The sequence below is a fragment of the Bos grunniens genome, chromosome 17 (genome assembly GCF_055505025.1).
Source record: "Bos grunniens cultivar Pamir isolate PY7600 chromosome 17, Bosgru_T2T1.0, whole genome shotgun sequence".
Taxonomy (NCBI): Eukaryota; Metazoa; Chordata; class Mammalia; order Artiodactyla; family Bovidae; genus Bos; species Bos grunniens.
Window position 1 is genome coordinate 64,127,893 of NC_141181.1, and position 22,457 is coordinate 64,150,349.

At 50.6% G+C, this 22,457-nt stretch overlaps 2 protein-coding genes across 12 annotated transcripts in view; one reads left to right on the forward strand and one right to left on the reverse strand.

Moving 5' to 3' along the window:
* KCTD10 (potassium channel tetramerization domain containing 10) overlaps positions 1-7,856 on the forward strand; it is a 29,357-nt gene extending 21,501 nt beyond the window's left edge. For 6 of the 11 annotated variants that reach the window (XM_086348396.1, XM_086348401.1, XM_086348403.1 and 3 more), the window contains 4 exons: positions 179-265; positions 590-642; positions 1,932-2,127; positions 5,094-7,856. In XM_086348396.1, coding sequence (XP_086204522.1) covers positions 179-265; positions 590-642; positions 1,932-2,127; positions 5,094-5,318 — 561 coding nt within the window. In that variant the 3' untranslated portion in view covers positions 5,319-7,856. Of the gene's footprint in view, positions 1-175; positions 266-589; positions 643-1,931; positions 2,128-5,093 lie in introns of all 11 variants that reach the window. The other 5 variants (XM_086348395.1, XM_086348399.1, XM_086348400.1 and 2 more) reach the window with 1 other exon arrangement.
* A 1,546-nt stretch (positions 7,857-9,402) lies between these two features.
* Positions 9,403-22,457, reverse strand: part of MYO1H (myosin IH) — an 87,648-nt gene continuing 74,593 nt past the window's right edge. The window contains exons 21-32 of the mRNA XM_086348411.1: positions 20,949-21,062; positions 17,841-17,917; positions 17,297-17,365; positions 15,968-16,052; positions 15,123-15,282; positions 14,248-14,331; positions 13,341-13,434; positions 13,075-13,130; positions 12,177-12,312; positions 11,556-11,626; positions 11,097-11,194; positions 9,403-9,895 (exon numbers count right to left, since the gene is read on the reverse strand). Of these exons, the coding sequence (XP_086204537.1) occupies positions 9,763-9,895; positions 11,097-11,194; positions 11,556-11,626; positions 12,177-12,312; positions 13,075-13,130; positions 13,341-13,434; positions 14,248-14,331; positions 15,123-15,282; positions 15,968-16,052; positions 17,297-17,365; positions 17,841-17,917; positions 20,949-21,062 (1,177 nt within the window). The 3' untranslated portion in view covers positions 9,403-9,762. The remainder of the gene's footprint in view (positions 9,896-11,096; positions 11,195-11,555; positions 11,627-12,176; positions 12,313-13,074; positions 13,131-13,340; positions 13,435-14,247; positions 14,332-15,122; positions 15,283-15,967; positions 16,053-17,296; positions 17,366-17,840; positions 17,918-20,948; positions 21,063-22,457) is intronic.

Genomic DNA, 22,457 nt, shown 5'->3' on the forward strand with positions numbered 1-22,457 from the left:
AGGTTCATTGGAGAACTCCACTCTTGATCGTTGCCCAGCTTATAAGATCGTCCTCCTCTCTTCGCAGCCGTGGCTGCCCCATCTCTCTCACCAGAACCTGTCTTTGCCTGACAGGCCAGCTTAAACAATCCAATGCTGGGCAGGCCTCCCAGGCTGAAAGTATGTTTTGTTCCAGCAGAACAAAGATACTTACGAGCCATTCTGCAAAGTTCCCGTCATTACGTCATCCAAGGAAGAACAGAAACTTATAGCGACGTCGAATAAGGTATGTTGGAGGCACCCTTGTGGCATTTCTTTTGCTACTGAAATGGTGGGGATTCTTCTGAATAGGTTTTGAAATATGTCTAAAATTGCTTGCACAAGGTCTGAGATGGGGTCAAGAATGGGAGCCTGCGGCTCACCTTGTGTTGCCCCTGGTATTGGGGTCATGCCGTCTCCGTCTCAGCCCCTCCCCACCCCGCAGGCTACGCTTACCTGCCTCTTCAGGCTGGTGGCAGGGCCCCAACTCCGAGGGAAGCCAGTGGTTCTCTGTACCTGCACTCCCAAGTAACTTTCTTCTTTCTGTTTTTTTCCCTAAAACAACCCACAGCCAGCTGTGAAGTTGCTCTACAACAGAAGTAACAACAAATACTCGTATACCAGGTAAGGTGTTGGCCAGAAAAGACCTCTGTACTCATGCCTGCCAGGCCCAGCTCCCTGCCCCCACATTCCCTTCAGTTGAAAACACACGTTCCCTTTCTGCACCTCTAGAGTGCCCTGCTGGATAGATAGTTATGAAATCTAATTCCCACACACTGTAAAATTCACCCTTTTAAAAATACACAGCTCAGTGCTTCTTACTATGTTCACAGAGTTGTGTACCCATCACCACTTACCTCATTTTAAGCCGTTATCATCATCCCAGAAGGAAACCTGGACCCGTTATCAGTCACTCCCCATACTGCTCCTCCCTCCTACCTCCCCCAGCCCTAGGCAGCCACTGCTGTGTTTTCTATTTCTGTGGATCTGCCTACACTGGACACTTCATGTAGATAGAATCATGCAGTACGTTGTTTTTTGTGTCTGGCTTCTTTGACTCAGCATAATGTTTTCAAGGTTCATCCATGTTGTAGCCTGATTAGTACTTCATTCCTCTTTATGGCTGAATAATATTCCACCATCCAGACAGACCACATTGTTTCTCCATCCACCAGTTGTGGTTGGGCAGTTAGGGTTGTTTCCACCTTTTGGCTGTTAGGAATAACGCTGCTGTGGACGTGTGTGTGCGCACACACATTTCCATTTCTCCTGGGTAGATACCTAGGAGTGGAATTGCTGGGTCACGCAGGAACTCCAGGTTTAATCATTTGAGGACCTGCCGGACTGTTCTCCACAGTGACTACTACACCATTTTATGTTCCCACTAGCAATATATATGGGTTTCTAGAGTGCTGTTTGCCTCTTGGGAACATGTGGCTCCAAATCAAGAATTACAGGAAGTAGGGTTGATGAAGTCAGTCAAGACCAGTACATGGACCCAGGATAAGCAGTCTCTTTTGGGCTGGTTGCTCAGCCTTTCACGGGGCTCCATGGAGCATGCCTCTGTGTCCCCCACCTGCCGCCTGTACCTGCAGAGCCCTGTGTTTTCAGCGTTTCGTCCCTGTCTTTGGCACAGCAGGGCAGCCACTCGAGCACAGCCTTGGGGGCCAGAGCTGTCTTTTTGAGACTCAGCTCTGCCATTTATTAGTTTTTGACCTTGGGCAGCTCCCTGATTTCTCTGATCCTTGCTTTCCTTTGAGCAGTAGGGACTACCCTGCCGCCTTCTTGGGCTTCTTGTGAGGTTGGTAAGGGTTGGTGGCAATAAGGGGTCTGCATGTGGAAACACTGCCCCACCGGTGGTGGCCCGTAACACCTGCTGGTGATCAGTTGCCTTATCACCTGCTCTTTTGCAGCAATTCTGACGACAATATGTTGAAAAACATCGAACTGTTTGATAAGCTGTCTCTGCGCTTTAACGGAAGGGTCCTGTTCATAAAGGACGTCATTGGGGACGAAATCTGCTGCTGGTCCTTCTACGGCCAGGGCCGCAAGATCGCCGAGGTCTGCTGCACCTCCATCGTCTACGCCACTGAGAAGAAGCAGACAAAGGTAAGGCCCTGCAGAGGGCGGTGCCAGGTGGCTGGGCTGAAATCCATGTTCGTCCAACTTCCCTTTCCCTTCAGCCAAATCCACTGCAAGAGGCAAAGGCTCTAAAGATGTTTTCTGGACTCAACTCCTCACTGGTGCTTACTATCTCTAGGGCCCTGGAAAGGTCCCATTGTCGGCTTGGAAAAACAGCATGGCATTTCGTTTCGGACACCCAGCAAGGAGAGGCAGTCGCACTGCTGCTGGGTTCCTTTTCTGTGACTGGGATTCACACGGATCCTTGTCCCCACATGTACCCTGCCACCCGTGTTTTCTCCTCTGCCATCAGTGATCTGACACCACCTTGCCATCCTCCACACGACATGTATTCCCACCAGCCTGGCTGCATCCATCTCGCTCATCAGGAGCAGTGCTCCCTCCAAGGTCTTGACCTTGAGCGTCTGGCTGTGACCTACTCCTTCCTTGTCGTCTGTCCTCCCCACTGACCTGGGCAGCCCTCCGCCCTCACGGGGCTCACTGGGCACTCCTCCTGAACCCCGGGGGCTTCCTTCCCAGTGCGCGATTCCCTGACTGATCTGGACGCTGTGGACCCATTTTTATGTCATCCTCCGCAAGCCAGTGGGCCTGACCTTTCCGTTGGCCTCTGTCCCTGTGTTCTGCAGAGCCCCATCATGCTGCAGTGTGGTTAGAGATCAGGTCCCACGCTCACTGAATTCACTCCCTTTACGTCTCTGCTTGCCTCCCTCCCTTATGTGCCCTTTCTCTTTTCTTCCCCCTTCCTTTTTTTTTTTTTGAAGTATAGTTGATCATACACTGTGGTATTAAGTTATTCCTGTGAGAGTGACTCGGTTACACATGCATATATTCTTTTTCATGTTCTTTCCCATTACAGTTTACCACAGGATACTGAATCTAGTTCCCTGTGCTTTCCAGTAGGACCCTGTTGTTTATCCGTCCTGTATGTAATAGTTTACATCTGCTTATCCCAAACTCCTGATCCACCTGCCCATTTCCCACATGGCAACCACCAGTCTGTGCTTCAAGTCTGTGTTTCTGTTTCATAGATAGGTTCCCTTCTGCCGTATTTTAGATTCTACATATAAGTGATATTGGGCTTCCCTGGTAGCTCAACTGGTAAAGAATTACAATGCAGGAGACCCTGGTTAGATACCTGGGTTGGGAAGCTCCCTGGAGAAGGGATAAGCTCCCCACTTCAGTATTTTTGGGCTTCCCTGGTAGCTCAGACAGTAAAGAATCCACCTGCAATGTGGAAGACCTGGGTTCAATCCCTGCTTTGGGAAGATCCTCTGGAGGGAGGAGAGCACGGTAACCCATCCAGTATTCTTGCCTGGAGAATCGCCGTGGACAGAGGTGCCTGGTGGGCTACAGTCCATGGCGTCGCAAAGAGTCAGACACGACTGAGTGACTAATTACAGCCCAGCATAAGTGATACCATACTGTATTTGTTTTGCTCTTTCTGACTTTGCATAATATGATAATCTCTACTTGTTCAGTTGCTAAGTTGGGTCCGACTCTTTGAACCCCATGAACTGCAGCACACCAGGCTTCCCTGTGTTTCACTGTCTCCTGGAGTTTGCTTAAACTCCTGTCCATTGAGTCAGTGATGCCATCCAGCCATGTCATCCTCTGTCTCCCCCTCCTCCTCCTGCACTCAGTCTTGCCCAGCATCAAGGTCTTCTTTAGGAAGTCAGTTCTTTGTGTTGGGGGGCCAAAGTATTGGAGCTTCTGCTTCAGCATCAGTCCTTCCAATGAATATTCGGGGTTGATTTTCTTTAGGATTGACTGGTTTGATCTTGCTGTCCAAGGGACTCTCGAGAATCTTCTCCAGCACCACAGTTCAAAGGCCTAGTTGCCTTGCTGCATGTGGGATCTTAGTTCCCAGGCCAGGGATCGAACCTGAGTCCACTGCATTTTCTTAACTACTGGAAAACCGGGAAAGTGCTCCTAGTTTGTTTTTTTGTGTGTCTGTATGTGAATTGAATCTTCCCTTGAATATTCAAAGTCTAGTCATCATATTGATTGAACTTTAAAATAGTTACTTTATGTTTTTGGAGTTTAAGGGGCAGGAGAGGTCCTGAGAGACCTCACGGTCGGATCCCAACTGTGTATAGATTCTTGGATGGGCTCTGGAGTGAGCCTGAGCTCTTGTTTGGGCAGCTGGTTCATGGTGGAGCCAGGACGGAGGCCAGGACTCCCTTCCCGGCTTCCTTCACTCTGCGTCCTATCCCGTCAGGCTCCTGTCTCCAGGGGGATGGTGTTGGAATGGCCACCCCTTCATAGGGACTGTTTCCTCTTCCTCCTTTCAGCCCAAATCTCCAGAAGCTGAGCTTTGGCACCAACACTCGGATTCTGTTGCCCTAGGTCACTGTACTGATGTCCCAATTGGGTTTCTGCATCATTGCCATCTTCCTTGGTGCAGCATCGCAAGTGCTTTGCCAACTCTCACTGATTCATTCTGTTGCCTGAGACAGGTGCCTGGGACCTGCCTCTTATTCGTGGCGCCTGACCCCGAAGGGCGGTGAAAAGACGTGGTGCTTTACCGAGCGGGGAGGGATTGTAATTGTCTGTTTCATGAGGGCCCCCTGCTGGTGGCCCCTGTTTGGACAGAATGCTGCCTTAAGGTGTGGAATGACAGATGTGCAAGGATGCAGCCCTGTTTGTTAGAAGCACCATGTTGGGAGGGATGCCAGTGTCCAAGGAAGGGCAACGAGGGGCAGAGAGACGCATTGCACGCATCCACTTTGTCTCCTGTGAATCCAGCGCCGTGTGGGTGTTGCCCATTGAAAACAGTAACCACCTGGGATGTGATCATGACCATCTTGCAGATTGTTGGGGGCCTGCTGGGGCCAGACGGCGCTGCTCTCAAGTCCTCAGCAGCAGCAGCAGAGGCAGGCGGTGGGGGAGCTGTGAAATGCTAACTTTCTGCCTTGTGTTTCGTGGGGCTGCAGGTGGAGTTCCCCGAAGCCCGGATCTACGAGGAGACCCTGAACATTTTGCTGTACGAGGCCCAGGATGGCCGGGGACCTGACAACGCACTCCTGGAGGCCACGGGCGGGGCGGCCGGGCGCTCCCACCACCTGGACGAGGACGAGGAGCGGGAACGGGAGCGGATCGAGCGCGTGCGGCGGATCCACATCAAGCGCCCGGACGACCGGGCCCACCTCCACCAGTGAGCGGGTGGGGGCCCCTGCCGCCCCCCACCTGCCGCCCGCCCCCCCGCTGCTGTGCACCGAGCACCCCCACCGGCTCCCAGCCTGCCACTTCCCCCAGAGTCTGAAGAGACTTCCCTACAAACCAAACGATTTTAGTGTTTCTCGACAAGGTGAATTGATGTCTTTACCCAGGTGAATGCACCCAGCTGGTGAACAAGCCGGGTCCACAGTCTCTGTTTCCCAGAGAATCCGAGCAGCGCGGGAGCCAGGCTTTCCCTGCTTCCAGAGGAGGGGGTGGGTGAACGGGTGGACATGCATGTGAGAAGCGCCTGTGCAGTATTTATTTTGGTGGGTGTTGACTGCCTCTGATCTCGGGGGCCTTCCCTCCAGGGTTCAGTTTGCCAGCTGGGAGCGGGGCCCTGTGGTTGGTGGTCACCAGCGGAGTCCCCACGTTTCCCCACCCTGCAGCCCAGCGCCCTGGCCCCGCTCCTGTGTGCGGGGCCTGGCACAGGCTCCAGGGCTTCGCGAGCTGCCCATCCGGCCATGGGCACCGCTCCAAGCTTGTGGGTGGAGACCCACAGCTCCTGGCAGCGGGAGGTGTGCCCTGGAGGTTCATGCCTCTCTGCTGCGGTTCCCAGCGTGGCCCTGGCTGCCCAGCTCTGCCGAAGGGCAGACCTGTTGCCCCTTCGGGCGATCTGTGGTCTGGCTGCGGGCAATGCCCCCCCGCCCCCCCCCCCCACCTTGGGGACCCACTCCATTCCAGGCCGGCCACCTGGCCTGCTCACTGGCACAGCACACAGACCGCTGCCAGGTGGGCTCCATTCCTTCCTCCCCGGCCTTCTGCCCTGTCAAGCGGGGCTTGCTGCCCCAAGCAGATGCCCTCTCCTTTGCTTAGAAGAAAGGAAATCTGGCCCCAGACTCTGTCCTGGCGTCCAGGCAGGACCAGTGCCTACTACAGTGGCCTCAGGATGGCTGTCACCTGGAGATGCCCTCCGGGTCTCTGCCTCAGAGTCTTACACAGTGTGACATAGCCGTCAGTGAGCAGACCGAGCGGTTGTGCAGGTTTCTGGGGTCCGGTCGGTTTCCGTGTTCATGTTTGTTTAAGGGACGTGCGTGACTGGATGCGGATGTGTGCCTGGGGGGCCCGGGGGGCCCACGCTGGAGCCCTGCTGCCCGCACGGCGCTCGTGGGGGGCGGACGTTCTCGGTGACCTACCTCCCCGCCGTTCCACGCCCGTGTCGGCCCAGAGGGAGTTGTGACGAATGTGGCTGGCTGAGACTAGGCTGGTAGAGTAGTTCCAGGAAGTGAGGGTGTGTGTACGGTCTGGATGGGTTTTGTTGGCTATTCAAGTGACTGTTTTATACCAAAGGTATTAATACGGGCAGCCTTTGACAGTGTATTCCCCAAGAAACGAGTTTATATTTTGAAATGGTTTTTACTGCTTAGACTTTGTACATCCGGCCCTACTTGGGACAGTTGTATGCCTTTATTTTGTATCCAGCAGCAAAGCCTACAGTAAAACTTGTAAACAATCATGATCAAACCTAAAAATCACATACAGGGGTAGATGCTTTTTAAACTGTTGCGTGGGCAACTTTCGTATATAGGCCACCTGGATTTTATTAAGTGCTGAGGATGGGAGGGAGGGGGCTTAATTAAATATGGTTTGTAAATATTTTCTACTGTGGAAGTTTTAAACACCAACCCTGCTGTTGGGGTTGTCCTTTTCTAGAACGGTAAAGTGAATGTCAGTTCTGATGTTTTCTGTAGGAATGGAAAAGCCATCACGTAAGTTCTCTTTTGTGTTTAAATGTTTATGTGAAGAGTGAGTTTGTGGATCAGTCTGAGCTGTCGGGGGCTTCTACACCTTATGACTTAATAATGTTTCTGGCCATGTCTATTTTCACGTCTCCTCCAACTTTGCACTTGGAGTCTGGACTCTCTGCTTCCCTGGGATATGAACAAGTTCATTAAAGCATTCCACAGAGAGAGATACTGTTAGCTGCCTATAGCCGTGAGCTGATGATGACGAAGCGTTGGCTGGCCCAAGGCTCTGTTATCAGACACATTCTTCAAGGAACTGATTTCTTACGTGAGCACGAAGGGTCAGCAAAAGTCAATACCTGTATTTAAGAACCATCCAACCAAATCACTGGCCCTAAGATTTGTTAGAGTGTAGTTTTTATTACACTGTAATAACTTACAGTGGGAAGAACCAATACGGCTTTAGGTCCCTCATAATCAGGTTTTCTTTCCAAATAAGTCATTGATTGCGGTGACTGGGGGGGCCTCTGCCCATGACGATTCCTGGCCAGGCCTCACAGCCGCCCCCCTGCAGTGATTCAGCGGGGTGGTCGCCGTGCAGGTACCCCAGCCCTCCGTCTGGAATGTGTGCTCCCTACCACCCAGAGTCACCGTAACACGTGTGTGTCACTAACCTTTCTGTCTTTGTGCCACGGGAAAAAGTACACTATGAGCTTCAGAAGCAGTCGCTGTATGTTGTACCAGCCTCTGTGGACATATGTAAAATAAAAGTTATATGTAATGCTTCTACTTAAATCTTGTTTTTGTGGATCTTTTCAGAAACGCTCAGCACAGTCCGGCCACTGCACTGAGGTGTGGTTCAGAGCAGAGATCCACCTCCAGGTTGCTCAGGATGGGAAAAGCAGAGTCATTTTTTGGAGTGTTTGAACTCGCAACACTGGCAGGAAGTGTCGGGTGGAGAGGCTTCAGGACTGATGGAAACGTGAATGGTCGGTCAGCGGCTCTCGCCCTGAGCGCAGGTTTGGGGTGGGGAGAGCTTCACCTCACCCCCGCGGAGCCTAAAGCCGTGAAGGATTGGGGATTTTCCTGAGTTCCACTTACTGAAAGCAGAATTCACATTTTGCAGCCATAGGCGCTCAGATCACGATTTCATTCTGCCTCAGGGGCAGTCTGACAGACCTTGTCGCCCCCTCCGTAATGACATACTCAAGTGCCCATTGAGCGCAGGTCCTACTGGGGACGTTTAAAAGCACCCCTTTGGGCGATTTGAGGTTGGCTCCCTAGAAGGCACTTTTAGTGCCACAGGACATCTGAGGGTTTGGCGTAAGATGCCTTTCCCATCCCTCAAGGGTGATCCTTTTCCCAGAACTGCTGGAACCTTTGCTTGAAGGTGTTGCTCACAGCCCCAGATTCGAGCTTCCTGGGCGTTCTCCTCAGTGGCAACAACAATGGCGATGGGCGAGGTCAGACGCCATCTTCCATCAGGACTTGGGGCAGACCGACACCTGGCAAAGGGGTGCACGCGGGGCTGAGGTCTCGCCTCCCTGGAAGGATGCCGTTAGCGCCCCAGCTGCCCACGTGGCCGAGGCGGACGCGGCCAAGCTGTGAGCAGCCGGCCCCGCCACCTGTACCATCCCCACAGCCCGACCCCTGCCGTGAGCCGAGCCACATCTAGAAATGGGCTCCCTGAGGCCTGCTAGCTTCAGCCTGAGCCAGCCAGGGAGGAATACGGGGCGAAGGCTTTAAGACAGCATGTAAACCAAAAAGTCACCTGATTCGTTAGGTTAAAAATCACGCTTAAATATTTTGTCCTGTTGACAGAATACATTTCATCATTCAATGTGTACGAGATGCTCTATGTTGTTAGACCATTTTCAAATTGGTTTATAGCAAACTGTGAATCCTTGGTACATATTATACAACATAATCTTAAAGATTCAAACCCCTTGGGGTGGAATAGTTGTCATTTCCCAGCCAAGTTGGATCAGGCTTGCTAGGGAGGAGCACTAGGCTTGATTTTTTTTTAACATGGACCTGTTTCCCAAATCTCTGCTGCTTGGTCCCAGGAGCCTCCTCCCATTCCAGAGCCCAGGCCTCACCCTCCGCCGGTAGCATCATGGTGTCTCGGGGGTGGTGACGGGGGAGACAGGAACACTGGGTATTTTTCAAAGCTCGCTGGGAGTTTCCCACATGGAGACTCGCTTGAGAACCACGTGGTAAGGCATCAGGCCTTCGCCACCCAGTAAAGAGTGGGGCTTGGATATTTAATACTGAGAAGAATGGACTGTCAGCTTCTGGTCCACTGACAACTAAATGTGGTGAGTAAACTGTTTCCTTTTTCATTCAGTGTTTGCATCTGTCCCTCCAGTACCCATTCCTGACTTGTTCAGTGTGGATTCAGACAGAGGAAGAAACAAACTAGATGGTGATTGCGGTCAGTCTATGAAAGTGTCACTCAGTCATGTCTGACTCTCTGTGACCCCATGGACTGTAGCCCACCAAGCTCCTCTGTCCATGGGATTTCCCAGGCAGGAATCCTGGAGTGGGTTCCTGTTCCCTTCTCCAGGGGATCTTCCCAACCCAGGGACTGAACCCAGGTCTCCTGCTTTGTAGGTAGATTCTTTACTGTCTGAGCCACCAAAGAAGCCCAAGGAAGACTGAAATTAGGAGGATTTTAACCTGTAGTCTCATTTAAAACAGCTTACGCCTCCCTCCCCCAGACCCAGCCACTCACCACTGTTAACTGTCCGTTTTTATCTTTATAGATTTGTTCCTCTGGTCCGGTGTCAAAAACTATTGTGCCTTCTTTTCCAGGACTAATACAAAACTGTAAACTTAAAATATTAATACACAAAGTGATAAATTACCGACGTGCTCCATTATTTTTCTCCCCCACCTTTGGTTCTGCAAAAGAAATTCACTTGTGATGCTTACTGGTTTCAAGATCAAATTCCTGTTTCATTACAGACTTTAATTGTATATTTGAGTGATCAGAAGAAAACCATTTCTGCAGCTAGGAAAACGGTCATGCATTCTTGTAGTGACTCTGAAATCAATTTGGCACAGCTCTTCCGCAGGCATCAGCAGTAGGGGCGTGGCTGTCACCTGCTCTGGCTCAGGGGTACCCCTTTCACCTGGTGACAGCTTCCCTTAAGACCATAAGCACCTCTTTGGAAAACTAGATGGTAAGACCCCTGTTGGTTCCCTTAGGAAAACGAGTGATCACTGACTTCATTTCTCTGGAGCCCTTGTCCTAGGAGCTGAGGAGGAAAGAAAGTTGTTGCAGGTAGGCAGTGCTTCCTTTTCGGGGAGGGGCAGGCATGGTGAATCAATGAACATTTGCATCTTCCTTGATCTGTTAATACATTATTGACCAGAGACATATTAATATGTCTTTTCTTACCCAAATGTTATTGACTGGAGTTGTATCAATACATTTTTAGAGAGAGATGCAATTAACATCCCTGTACCTAGTTGTTAGGGCTTAAAATTGATCAAAGGTTCGGTATACAACTTAGGGTTGTCATTATCATTCACGTTTTGCCCCATCAGATTTTTGTTCCAACCTTGTGTGTATCACAAATGCCAAGTTTATTACTGTAGTTTTCAAAATTGACGCATCGTGAAATTCTGAATGGAGAAGGATGTTTTGGTGAATCTTACGCAGATACTTTCTCTGATTGCCCGAGCAACATAGATACTAGTGTCTCAGAAGACGATAGTTCTTCAGAATATAGTTCTGATTCAGACGGTGTGCATGTTAGACCAACAAAAAGACAAAAAACCTGAGTGATTGGTTCTGATCTGGAAAGTGAAAATGAGGCGGTGCTGGGGAAGACTTTACAGGTGTCAGGTGTAACTTGAATATATTAGTGTTATATTCAATAGTTAGTGAATTAACAATTATATTTTTGGCCGGCCAAAATAAAAATCACTGGCCACAGATGTTTGTTTCTGTTAAATTCCCCCAGTCAATAATGAGATAATAGACATTTAACACTGAGGGACTTACTGAGTCCAGATGCAACCACCTACCTTCCCTGAACAACATTTACGAGGTTCTCCTTCTTAACCAGCATGGCGAGCTTAGTAACCGCTTCAAATATGTGTTCGCACTGTAAGATGACATCTCCCTGCGGCAGAGAGGAGAGGACACAGCCGTTTCAGCGGCGTGTGCTCGGTCACTCGGTTGTGTCTGACTCTTTGTGAGTCTATGGACTGTAGCCCGCCAGGCTCTTCTGTCCATGGGGATTCACTAGGCAAGAATCCTGGAGTGGCTTGCCATTTCCTCCTCCACGGGATCTTCCCGACACAGGGATCAAACCCGCACCTAAGTCTCCTGCATTGGTGGGCAGGTTCTTTACCACTAGCACCACCTGGGAAGCCCTTCAGCCGTAGTGGCTTCAAGGAAAAATGCCATTGAGGTTTCACTGGGGGCAGCTAAAGATATCGGCAGTGTTTCTCCCTGTTAATAGCCCCGTGGCCAGCAGTTACCTTTTGCTTGATGTCTGCTTGCAAAATGTGAATGACTAAGATCCCGTCGCTGAGGCTGCTGGTGGAGACACCTTAGGACAGATGCAAAGTCAGGGGCCAGGAACTGGACAAGTTGACGCGAATACCAAGAAAAGAGGCCCGCTTGGGGGCTCCCAACCCCATGCTTTTTCCCTCCTGGCTGGGCTTTATGGGGTGGCGGGCACATACTCCAGCAGTCAGCATCTGTGCTTGGAATAAGAAGCTGTCACAGGTCTGGCATCCTACCTGGATGCTGGAGTGAGATGCCATGGGCCTTTATGCCAGAATCAGAGGCACAGGCCAGGCCTGGGGCTGCCCTGGGTTTTGTGGGCACCCTTCACTTAGGTCATTTTTAAAATATTGATTTATTTGGCAGTGCTGGGTCTTAGTTGTGCCATGTGGGAATCTGGTTCCCTGTCCAGGACCCCCTGAACAGGGAACCTGGGCCCTCTGGGCCCCCTGCGTTGGGAGCGCAGAGTCTTAGCCACTGGACCACCAGGGAAGTCCCTCACTTGGTCTTTCAGTGAAGGAGCTGCTTCCTTGCTGGTGCTCCTGGGAGCTGAGTCCACCCAGTGAGTCAGCTTAAGATTGCCTGCTTCTTACCTTTGAGGGCGGGGTACTCTATTTTCTGCTTGATTTTGGCAAGTTCCACCACGTAGGCTGCTTTCTGAGTGAGGATGAGCTGCCGCTGCCGCGTCTTGAAGCCTTTCCTGTCATATTTAATGACCGGAACGCCGTACTGCAAGGAGGTGGCCGTCACTGCGAGGGATGCTCGAATCATGGGCGAGGGGCAGACTACTGAGTTCCCTGTTCCTCGGACTCAAGCATCGTGGCTTCAGGCACTCACATGGTGCACAGATGGGTTTTCTCTGAACCCTGGCTCTCTGTGAGATAGACGTGATTCCTGGCTCTGCCTATGGTGCTGACCTGAGGAATTCAAGGCCCTGGCATTGGCCTCACCAGGCTGCTCTGAAAACTCAGCAGAGATGACCCAGTCACAGGTCTCTGGTGCCCAGGAGACCAAGTGATCCAGCAGCCCCCGAGCCACCACAGTCACTGGGTGCTGCGTGCCTGCACCCCTCACACCCCCCGACCCCTCCGTCCTCCCCATTCACAGAAACACGAAGGCACCGAGACCGTAAGTCACCTGCCCAGGGGTTGCACAGCTCAGTTACGAAGCCCACATGGGTTCCCGGGCACCCCCGCCACACTGCTTCTAACAGGATGTTTAATGATTACGTGCATGGCCACATTCCACTCAGCTTCACAGGACATCAGACACAGTGGCGTGACAGATAAGGACCGTAAGAACAGCAACGGGTACCAAAGATTATGGGTCCCCGTCATCTCAGCATCTGGAGCAGCACAGCTGAGAGCTGGGGCCACACACATGCACCCCTGCTTTTAGATACTGCTTCCAGCCCCGCTTTGTGTAGAAGACACCCTATTCTCAGACCCTGGGGGGAAGTCCCGTCTCAGGCAAGGACACACAGCTCCCTACCTGGATTTTCTCGCTGCTGAGGAGTTGAAGCACTTTGGGATTAATGTCTCCTTCATCTAAGGAGGCAACCAGAACACAGCGAGTCATCACTGGGTACCAGCCCTGGGCAGAAGCCAGAGGCATCGGCTGGTTTTACATCCCCCTGTGACCTAGACCTCAAGCTGGGAGATAGCTGTCAGGAAATGCTAGGTGTCAAACATCGTCCTTTGACTTTTTTTTTTCTTCAAATAGGGCAAATGAGCATGTAGATGGAAAAAGGGACTTACCTACTCGGCTGTTGGCAAAGGGTTGATGTAGGCTTTCTGCGTAGCCTTCTTTCTTTCCCTGGAATATTTCACTCGTGACCACCTTTTCCTGCATCTGGTAGAGTTAAAAGTACAGAACGGTAGCCATGAGGCTTTGGGGATCCAAAGAGGACCATGTTAGCACTGACTTTGCTGAACAAGTCAGGCTCCCTGGTGAGCCTTGCCACACCTCTGCTGAGGAGTCAGAGCACGCAGAAGTCAAACACATCTGGCTTGGGCCAAAGCTCCAAACACTCTACTGCTTAGAGACTGCGGTTGATGCTTGGGCTTGTCTCTACTTGCACTGACTTCTTGGAAGTAGAATGTTCACTCTTTCAGAGAGCACTTTCTTCTAGGTCACAGGTGACACACTACAGCCTGCGGGCCAAATCCAGTAAAGTGTTGTGAGTGGTGTATATTTTGGAGCATGGCTGTGCCCTTTATTTACAGGTTGTCTCCGGCAGCTTGCGTGCTGCTGTGGCACAGTAATTTCAACAGAAATGGTGTGGCCCACAAAGCCTAGAATACTGCCCTCTAGCTCTTTATAGAAAAAAAAAAAATCTGCTGACTGGCAGATGAACATAAAACCACACCTCCAGAGAGGGGGCTGTCTGGATGGTGTTTCCATGGTAACAGTGCTAGCAAGAGCGAGGTGGTGTTTCCATGGTAACAGTGCTAGCAAGAGCGTGGTGGTGCTTATGCCACTTGCCAGTTAAGGAGGGCTCTGTGCTAAGTGGCCACATGCATCTTATCCTCAAGGCGTGTATGAGGCATGAGCCTTATGTGAGCCTTGGCTTACAGGTGAGACGTGAATGAGGACCAATGGCCCTCGCGGGGCTCCACCCACCCCTCTCTGGTCCTGCCACCTGCCCGCATGCCGTGCGCCTACCAGGGCTCTCCTCTCGGCGGTGATCCCACGGCAGTACTTCCGGACCAGGTTCCTGGTGCACATCTTCCTGAGCAGATCGGATGCCTGTGTGGGGAACACGCCGTTTTCCACCTGCCTCCCTCACCTGCCCCCACTTTTAGGCTTCAGCCACCAAAACAGAAGCTTTGAAAGTAGGGCTGAATTCAGTGTGATGTAAAAGCACAGCGTTAATATTTTCTGATCAAAGAGAGCTGCTCATCTTCCAGTCTTTCTGCTAAACTGTCTTATGGCTGAACTGGTGGTTTTTAACCTTGAATGAGTCTTGAGTCCCCTGGATTGCTGGCTAGGATGTTCCAAGAGACGCCGACTCAGGGGCCCCGGTGGGAGGGGGCCCAGGAATCTTACAATCGCCCCTACTCTGCGCTCCAGACACACAGGGTCCCCGGAGCATCTTCTGAGAAACACTATTCTAGGCGACCGTCCCTGAACCCATGTGAAAGGTTCCAATAAGGACAGAAGCCATTCAGAAGTGCTGTGTGTAAACAGAGCTCCTCTGGTGTCATACTTCGAGAGAGAATATGACAGATTCTGAGTTCAGTTTCTCAGGCATCACCCTCACGGGGAAATGCTTTATCTGGTGAGGCAGCACAAAGCAACAGTCTTCCCTAGAGGCTCAGCTGGTAAAGAATCCGCATGCAATGCGGGAGACCTGAGTTCGATCCCTAAGTCGGGAAGATCCCCTGGAGAAGGGCATGGCTACCCACTCCAGTGTTCTGGCCTGGAGAATTTCATGGACTGTACAGTCCATGGGGTCGCAAAGAGTCGGACACGACTGAGCAACTTTCACTAAGCTCCACCCACGCCATCTGCCACATGTGTTCTGGAATGGTCCTTACAGTTTCCAAGATGCCAGGAGGCCTCAGCCAGCTCTTGTCCAAGACATTCTTCGGGACGTGATGCCGAAGGTTCAAGATGTAATTCTTGCGCACGAACACGATGAACTCCTCGTTGTCAGGACAGAGGGGCTTGTTGCGATTGATGAACCCCTTTATGAACCTACACGGGAGAGAGAGTTGTTAGTTGCCTCTTTCCTCACTTCCTGTTTCTTCAGAGTTCTCTCCCACACTGGTTTGATTCAGCGTCAGCCAAAACGATGGGAGATTAAATTTGCTCACCACATAGGGCCACGAGGGTCAAACCTGCCCCCAGAGACATGTTCTATTTCACCCACACCATGTTTTGGTTTTGTTTTGAGTAACCTGAATCTGTTGCCAAAAGCAACAATTTGGAGGTATTGCGTGAAAGCCAGATTTCCAGCTTTCCTTGAAAGAAAGCCAAAGGTCTGGCCAGACTGGCCTGAGAGCTGTGGGCTGAAGCGGGGTGATGACCGCCCCTCTGAGGTGCACCGAGGGTTTCTTTTGGCCTCGGTACCCACCCTACCGTTCTTCTTCATCCCAGCTTATGAGACCTGCTGCACCAGCCTGGCCTCAGAAGGCATTTGACTTTGTGACTTGAGAACTAGGCTAAGAGAAACGTCAAATGTTGTGAGCTGTGATCACTGTCCAGTGAGGGTACTCAGAGAAAGGAGATGGAATGGAAGTCCTCAGGGCTGACGTCCTGCAGGAAAGACGGGTTTTCTGCCCAAAGCCAAAAATCTCAGCCAAGTCGACGACCACCCTCTGCAGTACGGCGGCAGCACTCAGAAACCTCCACGCCTTACCAAAGCTGATGGAGAACTTACTTTCTTACAGTCTGCACCGCCCACTTCCTCCTCTCGGCCTCCTTCCGAGCCAGGGCTCCACGCCAGTGGGCTTCAAGTGTAATGGCTGAAAGAGGTCACCGCTGGCATTAGAAGGTGAGAGCAATCCCTTAAATACAAGAGCCTCTTCAAGAATGACGCACCCCCTCCACAAATGCCTGGACGCCACTGCAGCACTCCGCCAGCCCCCGAGATGGAAAGTGGGGCGAGAGTCTTCAGTCTCTACCCAGAGGGACCCCTGAACCAGGGGGACAGAGGAACAGAGGGAACTGGGGCGTGTAAAGGGAAGGCCTGCAATCGTGCTGGGGGCCGGGTTCCCCAGGCCTTTCTGAGGGAGCAGAGTGGCCCTTGGTGGCATGGGTTGGTCTTGCCCCTGCATTTGCCCTGTCTCTAGCTCATGTATAATTTTAGTCATCTACGTTAAAAATCGGGACATACAAAAATTAGACTTCTGGCTCACGTCCCAATTTTTAAAAGCTTTTCAGATTTTTTTCCAGTTAATTATGAAACTCAAAGTGCTTTGCTTGTGTTCCTCATGGCAACACTGTTACAAACAACCGGAAGCAATCCAAATGTCTGTCAACAGAACAGCTAAATTGTGGTATGCTCATAGAGCACCAGGGGTCAGCAAACTGTGGCCCCCTGGACCAACTGCCCCATTTGTAAATAAAGTTTTATTGCAACAATAATGTCGCCAAAAAAAAAAAATAGAAATGGTATAATTTTATGGAGTTCAAAACCGTCCCACAAGTGTAGTATTTCATGATGCATCCAGAGATGATAAAATTGTAAAGAAAAACAAGGATATAATAATGCAAAGTTCAGAAGAGTGGTGTGTGTGGAGGGAGGGGGTGATGCTGAGAAGTGATTTGGGAGGGACAGAGCACAGGGGCTCCAAGAACAGTCATGGTGTTAATAACCTTAAAAGAAAATTGCTCTTTAAACACACATATATGTTGTGGATCAAATAAAACATGTCCACAAAACAAGTAGAGGCTGCAGTGTTATAATCTCTACTCAATCTAGACAGCATATTAAAAAGCAGAGACGTTACTTTGCCAACAAAGGTCCGTATAGTCAGAGATATGGTTTTTCTAGTAGTCATGTACAGATATGAGAGTCAGACCATAAAAAAGACCGAGCGCCGAAGAATTGATGCTTTTGAACTGTGGTGCTGGAGAAGACTCTTGAGAGTCCCTTGGACTGCAAGGAGATCAAACCAGTCAGTCCTAAAGGAAATCAGTCCTGGGTGTTCACTGTGGATGACATGGTGGGCCATGGGAAACTGGAGAGGTCCTGTCCAGCTCTTACCTGCTTGTCTTTTTCTCACATACGCTCTCCTTTCTAGGCAGCGTTTGTACGTGGCTTGGATTCTCGCAACTTAAAAGAAAACAAAGCTTTTGGTGAAGCGGCTTTCAATTGGGCATCTTAGCAGTTATGACCTTCAGAAGCGGGTATCAGCAGTGGCCCTGGGGGCACGCAGGGTAGAGGTGACCGCAGAAGCCTTGGGATGTGACAGGAAGGACCCTATTAAAATCAGGGCAGGGACTTCCCTGGTGGTCCAGTGGTTAAGAATCCACCCGCCAATGCAGGGGACACAGGTTCAATCCCTGGTCAGGGAAGATTCCACGTGCCATGGGGCAGCTAAGCTCCTATGCAAATAGTGAAGCCCACACACCCTGGAGCCCATGCCCTCCACAACAAAAGTCACCACAGTGAGAAGTCCGAGCACCGCAACGAGGAGGAGCCCCCACTCGCCGCAACTAGAGAAAGCCCACATGCAGCAATGAAGACCCAGCACAGCCAAACGTTATAAATAAATTTTAAAAAATCAAGGCAGAGGAAAAAACCATACCTAATTGATGTTTACTAAGTTCAAAGGCATCTTCAGTAGCAAACAGAGTTCTGGGGAAGCGAATGAATATTTTGGTTCTAGAAAGGAAAAAAAATCATTTCATTATTCACTGGTCATCACTGTCTGTAGTGGGTTGACTAGTATCCCCTCCTCTAAATTCACATCCATTTAGATCCTCAGAATGTGATTCTTATCAGAAATAGGGTCTTTGGAGATGTCATCAAGGTAAAGATTGAGGAAAAAACCACACTGAATTAGGGTGGACCCTAAATCCAATGAGAGTGTTCTTAGAGAAAGACACACAGAGGAACACAGGGAGAAGGCAGCTGGAAATGGCATGGGAGAAGCCTCCCAGCAAGACTGCGGAGGGAACATACCCTGCTGACACCTGGGTTTTGGCCTTCTGTCCTCCAGAACTGTGAGACAATAAATTTCCCTTGTTTTAAGCCAGCCAGCCTACAGTTAATTTGTAATGCAGCCCTAGGAAACTAATTCACCATCCAAACCCCAAGTTACTTCCCTGAGCTTTAAAAGGTGATGACACAGAATATGGGTCCAAGTTTAAGAGAAGATCCCACCAAGCAGCAAAGATAAATTAGAAATGTGTGTGTGTTTTGTTGCCAAGTTGTGTCCGACTCTTTATTTCGACCCCATGGACTGAAGCCCACCAGGGTCCTCTGTCCATGGGATTCTTCAGGCAAGAACACTGGAGTGGGTTGTTATTTTCTTCTCCAGGGGATCTTCCTGACCCAGGGATCCAACCCACGTCTCCGGCTTGGCGGTGGATTCTTTACCAGTGAGCCACTCACGGATCTTATATTGTCAGACCACCCCCTCCCCCAGCCCCAACACTTCAAGGGAAACTTCCCAAGGCAGCCACTGGGGGGGCAGCACTGCGTGGTGTCACAGGAACCCACTTTCTCATTGGAGGTTATGGATGGGGAGCAGATACAACCTCTGACCCCCATGACCCACCTCCCTTCAAATGTGCTACGCCCAATTCTCCTCAGAAATCCGGTTTGGAAAGGCCACTGCCTCTTGGAGCAGGGCCCAGAATACAAGAGTAAAGGATGGGATATACATGTTGGCAGGGAAAGCCCATTGGCAGATTCAAAGGCAGAGATCCCTAAGGCCGCAATCTCTGCGGCCTGAGAATGGAGCCTCTTCATGCCTGTACCCTGTCCTATGCAATCAAATTAATGCTGACCAGAATGACCAACTGGAGAAGGCGATGGCACCCCACTCCAGTACTCTTGCCTGGAAAATCCCATGGACGGAGGAGCCTGTAGGCTGCAGTCCATGGGGTCACTTAGAGTCAGACACGACTGAGCGACTTCACTTTCACTTTTCACTTTCATGCATTGGAGAAGGAAATGGCAACCCACTCCAGTGTTCTTGCCTGGAGAATCCCAGGGACGGGGGAGCCTGGTGGGCTGCCGTCTATGGGGTCACGCAGAGTCGGACACGACTGAAGCGACTTAGCAGGAGCAGCAGCAGCAGAATGACCAACAGAGCGGATGAAAATCATCCTGGTTGGCCCCACTGAGTTCTGCCTCAAGCTTTCAACATGTATGAGAGTCCTTCTGCTCGCCAACAATGACAGGTCTACAGTAATGATACCCCGAGTTCCAGAACACCACCTTCTGGGGAGCTGGAGGAGCTTTCACATCACAGAGGTCCTACTACTCCTTGAGAAGTCGGGCCCACAGTTGGAAAAGGAAGGAATCCAGGCACATAGAGGTGAGGGGCTCACGTGGCTCCCGTCCTCCCGTTGACACCAAGTTCTTCCCAGCTCCCGATGCAGGTTAAGAACCCAGGGCTCTTTTATACTTAATCTCCAGTAGGCAGCGATGTAGCCTTTCTTTCTTGCCATTTAGAGTTTGCGATACTGGGTTTTATTATAAAAGAGATCTGTCTGGTCTTTGTCCCATTGCAGTGTCTCAGCTCCCCAAACCTGTGTGATTTCCCAAGTGATTAGAGCGACGGGGGCCTCTTTTGTTTTTGCTCCTGAAATAGCTTCCAAGCGATACAGGTGAAATGGATGTCTTTTTAAAAATTTCTTTCCATTATGGTTTATTGCAGGATGTTTAATATAGTTCCCTGTGCTATACAGTAGGACCTTGCTGCTTATCGATTTTAAATATAGTTTTATATGCCGATCCCACACTTCTATTTTATCCCCCAAACTCCTTTTCCCTGGGTATCGTTTATTATTCATAACAAACCCCTTTCAACCACACTATCACCTAACAAGTGATATTTGGAAAGCCCCTCAATAACCTAAGGCTGGGAACTGGTCGCCAGGGAAACCAGTCTTGAAATTAGAGAGTTGGAAGTTACAGCCCCACTGCTTTGGAGGGGAGAGGGGCTGGAGGTGGAATGAATGACCCTTGTCCAATGATTTTATCAATCACGTCTGCGTAATGAAGCCTCCAGAAAACCCCCCAAAGAATGCAATTTGGAGATCTTCTGGGGACACCTGGAAGAGTGTCCCCCCTCCCACATACCTTGCCCTGTGCATCTCTGCTACCCTTGTTCCTGAGTTATATCCTTTTGTAATAAACTGGTAATCCAGTGAGTAAAATATTGGGTTGGTGAAACATTCAGGGTTTTCCATAAGAAGTTACGGAAGAATCCTAATGAACTTTTTGACCAACCCTCTATTTTTCTTCATTCTTTGAACTGCTCTAGAATAATGAATCAAACCCAAGACAGGGGTCATGAGAACCTCCAGCGTATAACTCGTTGGTCAGAAACTCAGGTGACAAACAGCTCTTGTGATTGGCTTCTGAGGGGAGGACAGTCTTGGGGGACTGAGCCCCCCACCTGTGGGACCTGACACCCCCTCCAGGGAGCTGACAGACGTGAGTTTCATTGCAGGACACCCAGCTAGCTGGTGTGTGTGTTGGAGGGTTCTGAGTGTGAGTGAAGTGTTGAGAGTGGAGGAGACACACAGAGGAGCGTTTTCTTTACAAAACTGCATTTAAATTGAGTGGACGAAAGTATCTGCTTATAAATCTACGTAAACTCTTGAAGGATGAACCTCCAGGCTCAAGATGGAGACGAACCGTTGCGTAAAACACTGTGACAGCGATTTCCGGGACTCACCTCCCTAACTTGTACTCCTCGGGTTTGTAGCCAATGTACTTGATCAGCCGCTCTACGCCCTCTTCTGGAGGCCCGTGCCAGTGCGGCCAGGTGTCTGGGCACAAGGACTTATACCTGGGGAGAGGACAGGCACATTTAGAAAGCTCCCGGGTCAGGAAGATCCCCTGGAGGAGGAAATGGCAACCCACTCCACTATTCTTGGCTGGGAAATCCCATGGGCAGAGGAGCCTGGTGGTCTACAGTCCCTGGGGCTACAAAGAGTAGGACACAACTGAGCAACTGAGCGTGCACACGCACACACCTTCCACGGGCTCCCCTGGAGATCTGCTTTGCTCTTCTGGGCATGCCAACCACTCAGAGGAGACTTCACACCAAAGTCTCCTAGAAGCGTCACTCCAGTCTCTGCCCCTGTCCTCACATGGCCTCCTCCCCTGTGTCCCTCTGTGAGTCTCTCTGTTGTAAGAACACTCTCATTGGACTGTGAAAGTGAAAGTGAAGTCCCTCAGTCGTGTCTGACTCTTTGCGACCCCATGGACTGTAGCCTACCAGGCTCCTCCCTCCATGGGTTTCTCCAGGCAAGAGTACTGGAGTGGGGTGCCATTTCCTTCTCCAGGAGATCTTCCCGACCCTGGGATCGAACCCGGGTCTCCCGCATTCCAGGCAGACGCTTTAACCTCTGAGCCACCAGGGAAGCCCCAATTCAGTGTGATTTCATCTCAATCTTTACCTTGACAACATCGCAAAGACCCTATTTCTGATAAGAATCACATTCTGAGGATCTAAGTGGATGTCAGTTTGGGAAGGAGGACACTACTCATCAGAGGTTTATATTAGCAGGTAGATAAATTATTAAAATAGCAGTGGGGGAAGAGATTGTTACTTAATAAATGCATATAAACAGACATTATCAAGACACAAGGCTTCTGGGAGAAAATTAAGCAAGATCCTCAGTAGAGAAAGGGCTTCCCAGGTGGCACTGCTGCTGCTAAGCCGCCTCAGTCGTGTCTGACTCTGTGCGATCCCACAGGCGGCAGCCCACCAGGCTCGCCCGTCCCTGGGATTCTCCAGCCAAGAACACTGGAGTGGGTTGCCAGTGCCTTCTCCGCCAGGTGGCACTAGCGATAAAGAATCCGCCTGCCAGAGCAGGATATGCAAGAAAGGCGGGTTCCATCCCTGGGTCAGGAAGATCCCCTAGAGTAGGAAGTGGCAACCCACTCCAATGTTCTTGCCAGGAGAATCCTATGGACAGAGGTGCCTGGTGGGCTACAGTCCCTGGGGCTACAAAGAGCTGGACATGACTGAGCAACTGAGCACCACCATTGGCAGAGAAAAATCTGATATTAAATGAAGACTGAAAATAAACACCCCAAAATGCTGAAATTTCAGAGTGCAGTATCTTGACCTAAGTGGCATAATGCAAAGAATTAGATTTAAAGTGTAACCTATGCCTGTGCTTTTTATAATTATAAAGAAGTTGTACTTCAGAGACTTCCCTGGCGGTCCAGTGGC